The following is a 15,532-nucleotide window of genomic DNA, read 5'->3' as shown; positions in this document are numbered from 1 at the left end:
ACAGGAAAAATGTAAGAGGAAATGAGGACATCCAGCAAAGAAGTGGATGCATTGTTATCAGAAGACCTGCGACAGTCAGACATGAGAGACTCATAAGGTTGGAAAGTGACATGGATTTGAAAAAGTATGATGACATTTGATGACACCCTGACCCCATGCAGAAAATGGGAAAAAGGGGGTTTGATGATGATGATGATGATGATGATGAAGATGAGGGGAGTGGACCTATCAATGTTAATTTTTGTCAAGGTTGTCCATGGGACAAAAGTGTCAAAGACTTTTGACGGGTCATGGAAAATAGCTGATACTGCATTCCCCACATTGTGTTTTATGCTAATGGTTGTTATGAAGCTAAGCAGGGTGGTAGTAGTTTTGCAGAAGGGAAAGAAATCGTATTAAGTAGGGAGCGGGTGAATGTTGTTGGTGAAGAAATGGAGAAGGTGGATTTAACTGGACTTTTCCAGAATTTTTGAAAACTGTGATAGAATGGCTGTTGGCTCATAAATGGGGAGGTATGTGGAGTGTCAAACTTTGTCCAAACATAGAATCTACGATTTCTTCTATAGAGCAAGAACATTGGCTTCCTTGATGGAATGTTTTATTAAGACTGGGATTATTAATGCTGGGGCATATGTTGCCATTTTAACACATTATGATTACAAGTGATTGGGAGCAATTATCGTTGTTTGTTTAACTTGAGATGTAGTTTTCTTTTTTTACAGAGGCAGTGAGAACAGGTTCTAGGCAGAAAGGTGTCAAATTATGTGTTGGTTCTGAGCAAGGTGATATGCAGTGTCAGTTAACAGAGATGCTACAGATTCTATAAAATTATTGAAAGCATCAGTAGTTCTCTGATGTTTTTTTTTTTTTTTTTTTGGCTGTGGAAGTGGTTGGTTGAGAGATTTGACCAGGGGTAGAATATGGTTGATGTAATACTAAAAGGCTTTGGGATTGTTATGATTCATATTCTGAGACTTTGTGTAGAATGCTTGCTTGCCTGGACTTATCTTGGTGTTAGTGAGACATCTGGTATATCACAGGTGATATTATAATTAGAGATTTGTGTTTGTTATTCTGTGTCAGTTCCTGCTTCACTTAAGGAAAACGGTGGGGAGAATATGCCTACATGTTTGATTGAACTGATGCACATGGATTTCAACATATCTTAAATTCTGAAGGGCTTGGAGCTAAACAATGAGGACATTTTTTAGCTTTCCTAGGAAAAGATGACTGGAAAAATTTAGAACAAATAGATAGGACAATAAAGTAGTGGGTTTTGTTAACATAACGGAAGTTGTCGTCAAAAATAAAACACATCAAACATTGCTGCTAATAACATATCTTCTAACAGAGTTGGAAGCTCGGCCTTAGAAGTGAGTCAGTGTGACTGTGGTATGATCAGAAACTTTGTAAATTAAGGGCAGTCAACAAGACATCAACAATGCAGGAACACCATGCTGATACCAGATTGGGAGTCATAACTGATACACCAAAGCTGGTTTCAAATGAAAGGAAGCTGGGCTTTAGCTACAGGCAAGTGTGACTGGCCACCTTGTAAATTTGTCAGTATCTGCTCTCACTACAGAGTGGGACACCCGACTTCCATACTATCGGACAAATAGATTTCCAATGTGTGGAGGTTTGCTTGTGGATTAGACTTGAAACCACTGAACTCCTTGGCAGACCAGCTTCACAGATACAAATGATTTTTGGGCAGGATCAGCAATGTGGCTGCTGAATTACTGTGATTTACTACTCACTCCGTGTACATTAATAATGTGAGTTCCTCAGTGAGGGTATTGCACTTAATAAATAAACATAACATTTATTACCAGTCTAGGCACAAATTTACTTCATATTTTGCTCTGTCTCCTAATTTACTTTATCTGTACACCACACAGGTTTACAGTCTGTCAGTAATGGCAGGCTTTAGAGTTTCATACTGAGACTTGTCTGGAAGATGCATGCTGTTTTGTGATCGGCTGTCGAGTGACCCTGCAGGGTGAATAGGAGTGCTGTATGATGATTGCTCCTGTTTCTGTGCCTTTCTACACTCATTGTTTTTGTATTTGTGCTAAACTGATCTGCAAACAAGTTGACCAATCAGAAGAACATGGGGTAGTCAGTTGTTTCATTTCTGGTACTTGATCGGGTACGCCCCTGTTTCTGAACTTTGTCCACCCTTTGATTTTGAATTTGCTGGAGTTTTCCATGAACAAAGCTGGGGCATGGGGTATCCGATCATTTGCAGAAGAATGTTATTCTTGAAATTGGGTGTGCTGCTTAGTTTTCTGAGCTTAGGATTGTGTTGTGCTTTTGTCTTTTAATACTATTTCCTTTGTTTTTGTAATGTCTGGTGGGTCACTGGAAATTATGATGTCAGTTATGTCATTCACTGGTGTGTGTTATTGTAGTTGATGATTTAGGGTACCGTTTGTTTGTTTCAATTCTTTGCAGCTGCTGGGCTTCTTTCCTTTCCCTGATTTTGTGCAGTGACACTGGGCTGCCTTATACCTGGTCCCTATTCCTTGCAAGGTCGATTTCTTGGAGTCACAGGGGACTGCTTTCTGTCAATAATGTCAGACACCAGTGTTTCATACTTTATTGTTCAAATAATGCATGCCTATGCAGACCTTTTGGGCTATTGATGTTTCATGTCTTGGGGAGAGATTGGAACTTCATCTTACCCCTGTGGCGCAAGTGTCGGAAGCTGTGGAGTGGTGACCCTTGGCTGAAGATTCTGACGTAATTTCAGCAGCTTCTGCTACTGATTCTACCTAATGAGATTCTCATGAATCACCACAGCAGGCATTTCAGTCACTCATTTTCCTGCAAATGTGCATTTCATTGTCAATAAAAAAGCAGAAATAGAATTTATACGAATCACTATAATTTATACCAGCTAATACATTATAGAATACAGTTTAATAGTTGTGTAGATTTCTTTAATTTTTTTATGGTGTATTGAATATTTCAATCCGTATGTCCCATCTTTTTAACTTCAAAAAGAAAAGATGGTTTAAATAATGAACTAGTTTCCAAGGTTATAGCTTACTGTTAGCATGCTTTGCTGTGCAGTTTTAATGGTGTGGTTAGTAGTTTGGTAGCTTTTAGTGCTTTGTTTTATAGTTGTTTACAATAAGCTGTATTATCAAAATAAAAAAGAGAGAGAGAATAGAGGTTTCGGTCCTGTATATACCTAGGTGATAGGAACCATGTGCTGTCTTCACAGCTAGTTAATTATTTAATGAGAAAAAATGAAATAGGAGAATCAGTGAGGTAAGGATGTCTATTTTGAATTATGGTAAGTATATTTAACTCTGTGTTTTCCTCACCCCCTTTTTCTTCTTCTTATTCTCTTTTCTTCTTTCAGAGGTTTCTGTGCAGGAGTTGGAGAGCAGAAATCAGAGGATGAAAACTGCCTTCCAGACAGAGGCTTTTTCTGAAGCTGAGACAGACCAAGGTATAGAATGTCTCATTTTCTGGTTTTTGCTTTTGTGGCATTCAGAATCTTTCCTCTGGACATAGTTCCCAAAAAGAAGTTAAGAAGTTTATCTGATTCATTATTTATCCTTTCACCAGGGATTTTCCATAAATTATTACATTTAAGAACAGACTTGAGTTCAGTATGCATTGTCATATGATGCTATTTAGGTCAGCATGCAGTTCAATGAGCCCTAATTGGTGAAGTTAGACATACAGTTAGACTTTCATTTGCTGGTCTGGGAAGAAGACTTGTCAGTTGCTGGAAATAACATTTGAGGAACATTTTTTTTTGTTTACATGGCGATTCCATGAGTTATGCAGTGATGAGCAGTAATTATGAAAAGTTCAGCACAAGCCTTCATTACTATTGATAACACAGAGCCCCTATGCAAGTAGTGTTCCATTACCCTGATGACTTTTTGATAGTGGTAAATACAGCTTGAGATGCTCCAGAAAGCATGAGAGATTTTTTTTGAACTGTGTCAGGAAGTCGGGGTGCCTCTTAGTGTTACTGATATGGAAGGTCTGTTCAAGGCCTTGGCATTACTGAAACTGGAAATAGCTGTGGTCTCTTCATCTTTCAAACTGCCACTACCTGAAGTATCTCAGCTGAAGATGGCTATCAGGAAATTGCTAATCACCAAGAAGGTGAGGTCTTTGATATTCTCTATTTTGCATGCAGGGTTGCAGCCTCCTGGGGAGGGCTCACAAAATTCCTGAGTAACCTCTTGAAAAGAGGAAGTATGTCAGAAACTTCATAGAGTAAGGGTAAGTAGACAAGTGAAGGAAGGTCTTTCCTTATGTTCCATTTTCTTAACATATTTCAGTGAGATTTTGCTGTGGCAGGAGGACTGGGTAGCATAGGACAGCATACAGATGTTAACAGACACCACTGGTAGATAATGTAAAATGGTCAATTTAGAGGCAGTGGATTCCTACACTTAGGCCTCAGACGTGGTCCTGAGTGAGAAGAAAGCATGTTACACTTTTAAAATTTACGCCCTTTTGGGTGTACATGGTGGTGTGGCATGAGGAACTGTGCAACAGAAAATTCATTATTTTGTTTAGATAACCATGTGGTAGAGAAAGGTTTAGCTGATAAAAGTTCCAGATCAAGATGGGTGCAGTCCTTATTAAGGTTGTTAGCTTTACACTATTTCTGCATTAAGCTTTTTCTTTCACATATAATCCTGGTAGCAGTAATATTTTATCTGATAGTCTTTAATGCTAGAAGATTCCCATTTTCTGCCTTCTGGCTTCAGAGGATCAAGGGTTTCCTACTCTGATATTGGCAGAATTATGTGTGATTGAGTAGCACCTCTGCTACAGAGAATTTGTGGGCCTGTGGTACTTTAAAAAAAAGGAAATGGGGCAGTTCTTAACATCATTTGTTAATTTTTACATCAGTTTACAATCATAACAGAGGTGCTTGTCATCACATCTCTTTATTCCGTATATAACATTCCATTGGTTAATGAATGAAGCAGCCAAGACAATCAGAGTCTATTTGGTGGTGAGTTCGCTAGCCAAATTTGCTGCTGTGTAAGATTATTCAAAACATGGATTGGCTGGTAGATTATTAAAGGTCTGCTACAGTAAAGTAAATAAAAATAAGTGGTCAATGTGCCCAAACTCACACTGGTAAACTCAAAAGACAGGCACAGCAGATCAGCAAGAGATGTTTATATTCACTTCACGAACAAACCTCACAGAACAGAAACAAAAACAATAACGCTGCTACAGTTCTCAGCGTGTTTTCTGCGACATGCACTTCATCAGAAAAGCTAAACAGTGCTCAGTGTGCTAAATTTATAAGTCAGATGTTATTTGAATCTACCAATGGTGTCTCCTAATTAATTAAAATGTTAATACATTCAATTAACATCATTGTTGAAATTGCAGATTTCCTAACAAAATCAAAGAAACAATATCACCATCTAGTGGTGAAACAAAAACTTTACAGGCAGGAATACATAGTAAAAATGTATATAAATATTGTATGCTCTAAAAACCATTTTAATTAATACATAAAAGATGTACTTGTGTGCAAAATGTTTGAAAAACATAAACATGTATGTATGAAAAATATCAAAATGTGTATAAAAAAATATATATATATATATATATATATATATATATATATATATATATATATATATAAGTACAACTGATATATGGGTGAGTGGTTATAACTTGGCTGATCTCAACTTTAATACAGGTTTTAGAGAGATTATTTAATTTAAACCAGGGTGACTGCTAGCCTCAAGCATTAATTGCCAATTGCCATTGGTACAGATTAAGGGTTTTGCTAGAGATTCCCACTGTTCCATTGACTGAAACATACTACAAACTTGGTCTGGGGGACTGTTCAGCAAACTGAGGCCTCAGATTATTTATAACTTTTTTTTTATGTAAAAGATATCTGATGTTGGTGTCGCTGTTGATTATTTCACTTATATATAAAATATATACTTTGTTTGCTATGGCATCACTGTAGTAATTTTGTTTTGTGGAATGGGAAGGGGGGTTGGGACAATATGATGAACTATTGCAAACCTTTAGTGTTATGAGCTTGGGTGTCTTAGTAGAAGTAGTAGAATCTTTATACATTGATGATGTCTATCAATCCCAGCTGGTACATGCTTACAGTTCTGTGGGTGCATTTCAGCTTTAAGTGTTCATTAAACCAAGAACCTTTAAAGGCAATGGAAATATACAGGTTAATATTTTCACAATGTGGAAAACAATTTTTCAAACCAAGTAGTGATTAAGATGGCTTTTATATAGTTAAGAAAACCATTCTTGTTTTATAAACAGGATATTTTCATTACTAAGATATAGAAGTTGCTGAATTATGAATCTCTCAACCTTAATATTGCTAATAACTACTAAAAGTATTTATTATTTAAATTATTATTTATTATTTAAATTACTATTTTTTTATGATGTAGCCTGTTCACTACATTTTCAAGAAGAAAAGGATCAGACTCTGGAACACTATGCACAGATCACCACTGAAGAGGTGATGACATTTTTAAAAGAAGGATAGCTATTGAAACCTTTTTGGTTAATTCAGGTTTTTGAGACCATCAGTCCCACTACAGAACCTCTGAATCTTTCCTAGCTAGACCATGTGATCAATCAGGGAACTTTGCAATGGAGCACTTCACTTTAAAATCAGGTAGACTTGACACTTATGTATAGGATGAAGGATACCCTTTGTCTATTAAATATCTTATCACATAGGCATTGTCCACAACTTTGGAGTCATGCTGATTGAGTGCCCTATCACAGATGACAGTACCCAGTTCCTTAGCAATCTGATCTGGTTTAGTAACTGCTTATCAAGACAGCATTTAACTGCAGCATGACCTTATCAAGGGAAATTATTCTTGTACTTATTACGAGTAGTTACCAAGGCATTGCTTTCATTCCAGATGTGATTGTTGCCCAAATCTTTCTGTGGGGAAATCATATCGGTTGAAAAAAGAATGATGTGACTCAGCATACAGGCATCATCAAACCTGGGAAACTATATATTATCCACTTGAATGTCTGTTAATTTTAAAAATAGTGAAAGTGGGCCAGAACATGAATCCTCTTCTACCATGTTAGTAACTCCAGTAGAGTCAGAATGTATGTCACCTACTGTAACCTTCTGTGCCCTACACATTGCCCAGTTCTCACTTATGTATCCATTAATTCTGAGTGCCCTGCATTACCTTATGGTCTCTGTATTAAAGATATTAATAAAGATTTTGTCAAGATCCAAACATGCAGCATATGAAGTATGTCCTTCACCTCTTTAACTCATTGAAAGAAGGTGACAAGACTAAAAAAAATCAGGATATAATCTTGAAAACATGCTGACTCATGCCAAAATGCAGCAGATCACCACTGTGTCATTCTCTACCACAGTCAATAACCATCTGCATTAGGCTACATCATATAGCAGTGAGACTAATTAGTGTACAATTACTGGGATCTATTGTTTCGGTTCCCTCATGACTTAGCATTACCACCACCTGGTATTGTAGGCCGAGGACAACTATCATTGTCAGAGAGTTAATAATTATTATACATAGTGATCATAACAGGTTATGCCTTATGGTGTGTAATAAAACTCTATGAATATGTTTGCAATCCGCTGAATTTGTGTCTTTGTGTACAGTGTTGTCTTAATAAGATCAGGACAGATGTATGATGCTTTATTGACAAGATCTGAACATGGAGGGGGAGCCTAATGTCTCTACTTAATTTTTAAACAAAGATGTTGGTAATGTGCTACATGTTCAAAGTGTTATTCAGGGCATTACAATCTTCTTATTAATTTTTCTAATATAGTTATAGAAAATGTTATGGTTTATAGGTTCATGGGTTGATAGGTGAGTACTAGGCTAATGACCACAAGGACCTTTTCTAAGCCTAGCCATGCAACCCAAATCTATGACAAGTTCTGGTACTCTTGATAAGTGTGAGTATGGGCTTGGAAGATGAAAATTTACAAGCAGGGGCCTGGGAGATAAACTATTTACAGGCTGCCTTTCACAATTAGAAAACATAGGTGCCAAACCTGGCTGATCTCTATATTCTCCAAAACAAACTAATTGAAACTGGTATCAGTTCAGATGCAGCTCCCAGATTTAAAAATGTCCTCAGTGGCAGGCACGTTTAGGTTTAAAATAAGATTCTCCCAATCAGAATCTGCACCTATTACCAAAAGTGTACCACAAGGATCCATTCATGCTTCACTTCTCTTCTCCATGTTCATTAGCAAACTTTCTTTTGACCCCCTCTTTCTCTAACTTATTCTTTATGCTGATGACTTGGTGATTTACCAATCAGGTCAGTCTCACACCAACATTCAGTGATAGCTACAGTCTGACTTAAATGAGTTCCACCAACAACTCATAAACAATTAACTACTTCCCATCCCCTCCAAGACCAAAACTATGTTTTTTGGAACTCCACAGCAAATTCACCACACACCTGACTCTTTAACTATCTTTGACCTACACAACCATGCCATAGAGACAACCTCCACCTTCAAATACTTAGGACTGTGGCTTTATAAGTCAGAAAACTTCCATTTCTACATAGACAATGAGAGCCAAAATAAACTCCCTGCTGATCAGGGCTACAAATATATCCCTTTTTCTATTCCAACCAGCCAGAGCAGCCCTTGGCAAAGGACTCTCCTTTCTCATCTTGAATATGGACTCTCACCATTTACTTCTGCCTCCAAGAAAAAACATGGCTACACTACAGACTATCTTTAACAACATCTTCTGATTCATTACAAACTCACCTTTCTGTGAGCATCATTGTATCACCCTAGAAAAAGCCAAATACCTACCCATAAAACACAGATCTAACTTACTGTTAGAATCCTAACTCTCCAAAATACTCCACCTCTACACATTTACTCCCCTTGCAGCTTGACCTCATGAAAAAAGAGAATCTCACCATACAACTTGATACATGATTCACAAGCCACACCAGCTCTCATTTCCCCTAGAACTAAACACCACAGTAGTGCACATGGTTTCTTCCTCTCTGGCACCTAATCTTTGGCATGCTCTCCGCACTGACCATAAAAAAATTCAGCACATAGTCCAAATTCAGAATGCCACTCAAAAAGCACTTCTTCATCCAAGCAAAATACTCCAGTTTCAATACAGGACATGTCACCTAACCTATCCCTTTTCCAAACCTCTTCTCCTTCTCAAGATTCACTGGACAGACCTACTTTAGCAACTAATGTATATATTGTATATTACACTCTCCTTGATTGTACATTACTCTTATGCTTGTTCACTGGAATACATATGGATATATGTGTACACCCCCCCCCACACACACACACACACACCCCACACACACACACACAGACACACACACACACACACACACACACACACACACACACACACACACACACACACACACACACACCCCCACACACACACACACACACACACACACACACACACACACACACACACACACACACACACACACACACACACACACACACACACACACACACACACACACACACACACACACACACACACACACACACACACACACACACACACACACACACACACACACACACACACACACACACACACACACACACACACACACACACACACACACACACACACACACACACACACACACACACACACACACACACACACACACACACACACACACATACACACACACACACACACACACACACACACACACACACACACACACACACACACCCCACACACACACACACACACACACACACACACACCCACACACAAACACACACACACACACACACACACACACACACACACACACACACACACACACACACACACACACACACACGTTTCTTTTTCTATGAACTATTCTGTTATTGCTTACATTTTTTTATGAAATGTTTTATATTTCACTTGGTTTGAATATGAAACTGGTCATTATTTAGAAGTGCACTGCACTGATAAACAATTATAAATAAATAAATTAATTAATGTTGCCACTCAGAACATAAAATGTCAACTGAGTGAAAAAAAGACTGAAAATCCAGAAGATTGTTAAGGAGGCAATGACGCTATATGTGGTGGAATGTATGCGAATGACCATGTGAGTGAACCTGTCTGGCTATAGGTACATCCACCACAGAAGTAGCAGGGGAAGTGCTAACACTGCAAAAGTGGGATCTGGAATGTCCATGGACACATTTGCAAACATCAGAGGATGAACTGGCAGACTGACTTCATGGATGCTTCTCCTCCCCAGCACTGCACAGTCCAGTGTATCATTCATCCTATCAGAGGTATACATATAAATACATGGTTCATACAGTCTTGTATGTCAGAAGGCACCATATGCACTAGTCATACAACCTCCTCTAAGATCCTGGTGAAAACTGACTGTGCCACAATGATAGCTTTGTACTTGCTTTGGGTTGCAGCTACTGATACACCTACCTGAGGCGCAAGGTGGTAAGCTTATATCTGCTGAGCCCCTCTACTGACCCCCATGTGTGGGGGCTTCCTGCTCAGGAGTTCTATGGTGAATTTCAGACATCTCAGCTACTGGGGCTGCTACAGTACCCTGATCACCCATGTCCCCTTTAACCTCCTCAAACTCAGAAAATTTTGTGACATTGATATGTGTAGGCATATTGACCATGTTCATAATTTGGGGAGGGGTTGTAGAAGGTACACAGCCCCAAACTGTGCTACAGCAGATAGTCAATTATCCAAACTAATTGGGACCATGGGTGTTCAGATAATCAATCTGTTTTGATAATCAAACATACATTGAACTGGATAAAAACTTCTAAAATCTTGTTCATTTCTGCACTCAGGGAATACACTTTTCAACTGTTCAGCAAGTCCGGTGTACAATAAAGAATATTTTTCACATACAAGCAGGCTACAAGTTCAAAAAACATGCACAAGCTAATACGTATAATGTTTACATATTCAGACTTAATAATTGTTCCTACCCAAAAACATTGGAAGGCTGGGTTTGCATAAATGACATTTCAGATAATCGGCATTCAGATATTTGACTCTCAACTGTACTTCATTAACTCCACCATCATCAGCAGATGAAGATCCCCCGACATCAGGTAGAGAGAGCTGCCAGAAGAGAATTCATTTGTGAATACATCAAAAAGATAAGAAGAAGAATAAACAGAATGCTAATGCCAAAATACCCCAACCTTACATGCTAATGCTATTAGTATCGGTTACTATGCAAGACACTCAATAGTGTAAATATTCCCATACCACATACAGGTGATCATAGTAACTCAATGCCAGATGTACCTGGATGCAATAATTAATGCAAGCATTTATTTAAGCATATCAGTGAATATCAGAGGCAAAAGTAGTCAAAAGCATTTATGACTAACAGACTTTGGGCATCAGCAATGGAAATCCTTAGGGGCTGCTCAGACTCTGCCCCAACATTGGGCACTGCATCACGAAACTCCAAAGGGCTGCCTGGATCCCTGATGGTTGACAGGAACTCCTCTGTCTCAGTGGTGTTTCACTGGACATTCTACCACTGGTAGCCCACTGGTCCCATGCCACCATCTTACGAATCATGCCACTGGCCCTATGTCTGACTCTAGTGTATAGACAGCCATGGGTATACCAGCTGCATTTGACCATCTGCTGTCAGATAATGGTTAATGAAGAGCTTGCCGGAGGCTTGCATGTTAAGGAGGCATTCAACATTAAGATGGAAGTCCTCACAATGACCTCATTCTCAGCATCTGAGAAGGGAGGTTTCTATGACTATGACCCCTTGCTAAGTTTAGGAGTCATAGTCCTGTTGTGATGAAATAAGAAATGTCTCTCAGACAATAACATAAAACAAAGGAGAGTACACACAAGTAATACTACTGACACCCAAATATATTGATATGTTATTTCTTGTCAGCATTTGCAATTGTACCTGCATACCATAAGCACATAACACAGTGCAAACATTAACGCAAGTTCATGTAAAACTAGGCACTGAGTTAACACGGCTGCAAAATATAATTTTATTAAAAAGAATAAACGCTTTTGCGATTTAGAAATCGCTTCTTAAGACTATCTTACAAAAAAATGAATGAGCTACTTAAATCACTTTCAACCAATCAAAACAAAGCATTTTCATTCAATAAACTCTAAAAAAAACTTTCCAAGTCAAAAACAGATTAAAAACAAAACTTTTTCTATGTACCTACCATATCCCATCTAAAATTGCCATTACTAACAAAACAAAACTTTCTGCTAAAAGCATTCATTTAATCTATATTAAAACATCAATGGAGGAATTCCTGCGCACGTAAAGGCATTTTTAAAAACACAGCATCATTAATGTCCGGTGGTCTATCTGCAGTAAAATACAATATCCATCTCTATTCTATTAACTCTGTTTTATTCTTTAAGTCCCCTCCCCTGATGTTTTCACTAATTATTTCTAATGCAAAAAATCTAAAGCTATGTTGTGAATCTTCTAGCTTCACAAGTCATGCCAGTGCATTATTATCCTTGGCATTCTTAATGTCTTGTATGTGCTCTAATATACGCTCTATTAGAGAGCAGTTGGTCTTACCTATGTAAAACGTACTGCACAATAAACAATAACTTTAATATACTACATTCTTAGATTTACAGTCGGCATAACATTTACACTGTATAGAATACCCTAACTCTGGGCGAATAAAACACATACCTGGATAAATAAAGTAGCAAGCACTACAGTTCCTACAGGGGTAGGTACATTGTCTTTGTGAATCCACTAAGGGTCTTTCTGTTTGTTTCTTATAACAGAGTTGTCTCTTAAGTGATAGATTATTTTTAAAGGAGAAACATGGTTTCTCACTAATAATATCCTTAAGATTATCTGACTTACTGAAGATATTTTAATTCTTTTTAATAATGTCACAGAAAATTTTCACATCACTGGAATATGTCAAAGGGACTCTCATTCATTCATCAGGATGCTGATCCTGTACTTTTCTACTCACTGAATATCGCTCTGAAAAATAAGATTTACCTTTCTCTCGTCTCTCAACTAACACTTGACTAATACAGCTATCGATTCTTTCTCTGAGTAGCTTCTGTTCCAAAAAAATCTTCCTTTATGTTAGCAAAGGCTAGTTCTAACTGTATATCATCATTATAAAGCCTCATGATCATAAGAAACTGTCCCTTTAAAATATTACTTGAAACATGCCTGGGATGCATGCTATTTTTATGTAAGGAAAGAATTTTTCTTACTAGCTTTGCTAAACCTGTCTTAATGCTGCCCAAGTCTGTTCTCTTACTAGTCATATCCAAAAATTGATGTGTTCAGTTGAATATTTACATGTGAACTTTAAAAAGATGTGGTACTATGTAGGAAATCTATAAACTGGGATAATAATTAGAAGGAGCCACCCCTCAGAAAAAGATATGTCATCAACAAATCATGTGTACCAAATCAAATGTGTACAAATGTACTCATTATTGTGTAACACGGAACTCAACTCCCATTGTGTCAACGCAAGGTTGGCGTAGATGTTGGCCCAAGCTGTGCCCATAGCCATGCCAACCTTTTGCAGTAAAAACTCATCCTTAAAAACACAAACTTTGTTTTCTAAAATATTTTCAAGTAAAACACATATCAAACTAATTTTATTATGAGAAAAAAATTCCTTTAGTCAAAAATTCTGTAATGTTCTCAATACCCCAGTTATTGGGAATAAATGTAAAAGGTGACCCTATGTCAGAGGTTACAAAATAATATTCCTTGCATTGACTAAGTCCTGAAACACTGTTATAAAAATCTTCTAAGAAAGATTTTGTATCCTTCAGGACTGTGCTTACTGTATCTAGCACTGGGTGTAGAGTTTTTTCTATAAAAGTAGAGAGCGGTTCGGTTGCCCACCCTTTGCTGGAAACAATTGGATGCATGGTTGGACAAGTCAGACTTTTATGAACATTCAGAAGGCCGTATAATACCAGAACTAAAGGATGTTCAACACTGAAGTATTTCAATAAATCATTAATCATATCAGTTATCATAAAGTCAATGACTAAAAAATTTTTTCTCAATCACTCCTTTAACCATATCTTTGGAAATCAATATATAAGTAAAAGTATCATCCAACGTTCTTCTTATTTGTTCTAAATAAAATTCTTTGTCCATTAAAATTATTCCACCACTTTTACCCTTAGGAGGGTATAATTAGCTTTGGTGAATTTTTTAGCCTGATTTCACCTAAGAGGGGTTCAGGTGTTATAGCTACTTCAAATATGAGTGATTTGTGATCAGATTTAACCAGTTAGGGTCCTATACTTGTGGTGGTGCAAGACTCACCCATGTTGGTGAGGACCAGGTTGAGAATATTTGAGCACTTTATGAGGTTACATACTATTTGTTCCAGGATATTAGCGTTAATAAAGTCTAGGAACCTTTGTATGAGCATGTTGGTACTCAATTCTACTTCATAATACTGAAATATCAAAACACTGAAAATGAGAAAACTGCATAATATGGAAGCCCAAAATACTGAAAATCAAAATGCTGAAAACTCAAAATATTAAATTTCAAAATGCTGAAAACAGATAAAATACATATACTGACTGTAAACAACATAAACCTAGTTATATTCCATGAAATATAACCAGGGGCGCTGCCCCCCACACCCCCTGCTACTTAAATATATCAACTCCAAGATTGCACTTAGTGTAGTGAATATTATATTTAATATAATTATATTATATTTAATATTTAAAATAATTATAATTATAAACCTAATTATATTTGATGGAATATAATTAGATTTATATTGTTTACAGTCAGTATATGTATTTTATCTGTTTTCAGTATTTTGAGGTTTCAGTATTTTGAACTTTCAGTATTTTGGTTTCAGTGTTCTGAATTTCAGTATTGTAATATTTCAGTATTATGAAGTGAAACCTAGTACTCATATAAGTTTTCCAGTCAGTGGAGGGATAGTTAAAATCGACCATGACTTGAGGGTTTGAAGGTCGAAATAAGCAGCATGGGTGTCTTGATTCACTGAAGGGGGCCTATAGCTAATGATGACTTGAAGGGTCATACCCACAGTTAGTTGAATTTAACTCCATGGAGTTTTCCTGCTTAACCAGAATAGAGGTGTATTTATCTTTGCTGAAGATAGATGCTCCTCCTCCTTTGGTTCTCACATGTTCATTTTGTGGTCTAAAAGTGTGGAAGGCATTGTAGCCTTATAAGGCCTGGGTACTCTCCATTTCCCTGAACCAAGTTTCTGTAACTGCACAGATGTCAACATCCTCCAGGGAGAGGAGCTTCCAGAGAGTGCAGTTTCTGATTTAGACTCCTAGAATTTAACAACATAACTCTTAATTTATTTGTAAGTGATATTGTCACTTCAGAAATTTTGTTCTTGAGACCTTGCCTAAAAAACATACTATGGGAGAGGCAAGTGCCTTAACCAATAACTGAAAGCCTAGTGGTGACAGATGAAGACCATCTCTGGCAA

General features: G+C 37.4%; 1 protein-coding gene across 1 annotated transcript in view; it reads left to right on the top strand.

Moving 5' to 3' along the window:
• LOC122798663 (neurofilament medium polypeptide-like) overlaps positions 1 to 15,532 on the top strand; it is a 199,790-nt gene that overhangs the window by 84,250 nt on the left and 100,008 nt on the right. The window contains exon 5 of the mRNA XM_044067749.1: positions 3,374 to 3,463. Coding sequence (XP_043923684.1) covers positions 3,374 to 3,463 — 90 coding nt within the window. The remainder of the gene's footprint in view (positions 1 to 3,373; positions 3,464 to 15,532) is intronic.

This window comes from Protopterus annectens, chromosome 3.part1 (assembly GCF_019279795.1).
Source record: "Protopterus annectens isolate FY-2018-M chromosome 3.part1, PAN1.0, whole genome shotgun sequence".
Classification (NCBI taxonomy): Eukaryota; Metazoa; Chordata; order Ceratodontiformes; family Protopteridae; genus Protopterus; species Protopterus annectens.
This window is presented reverse-complemented; position numbering and strand designations above follow the sequence as displayed.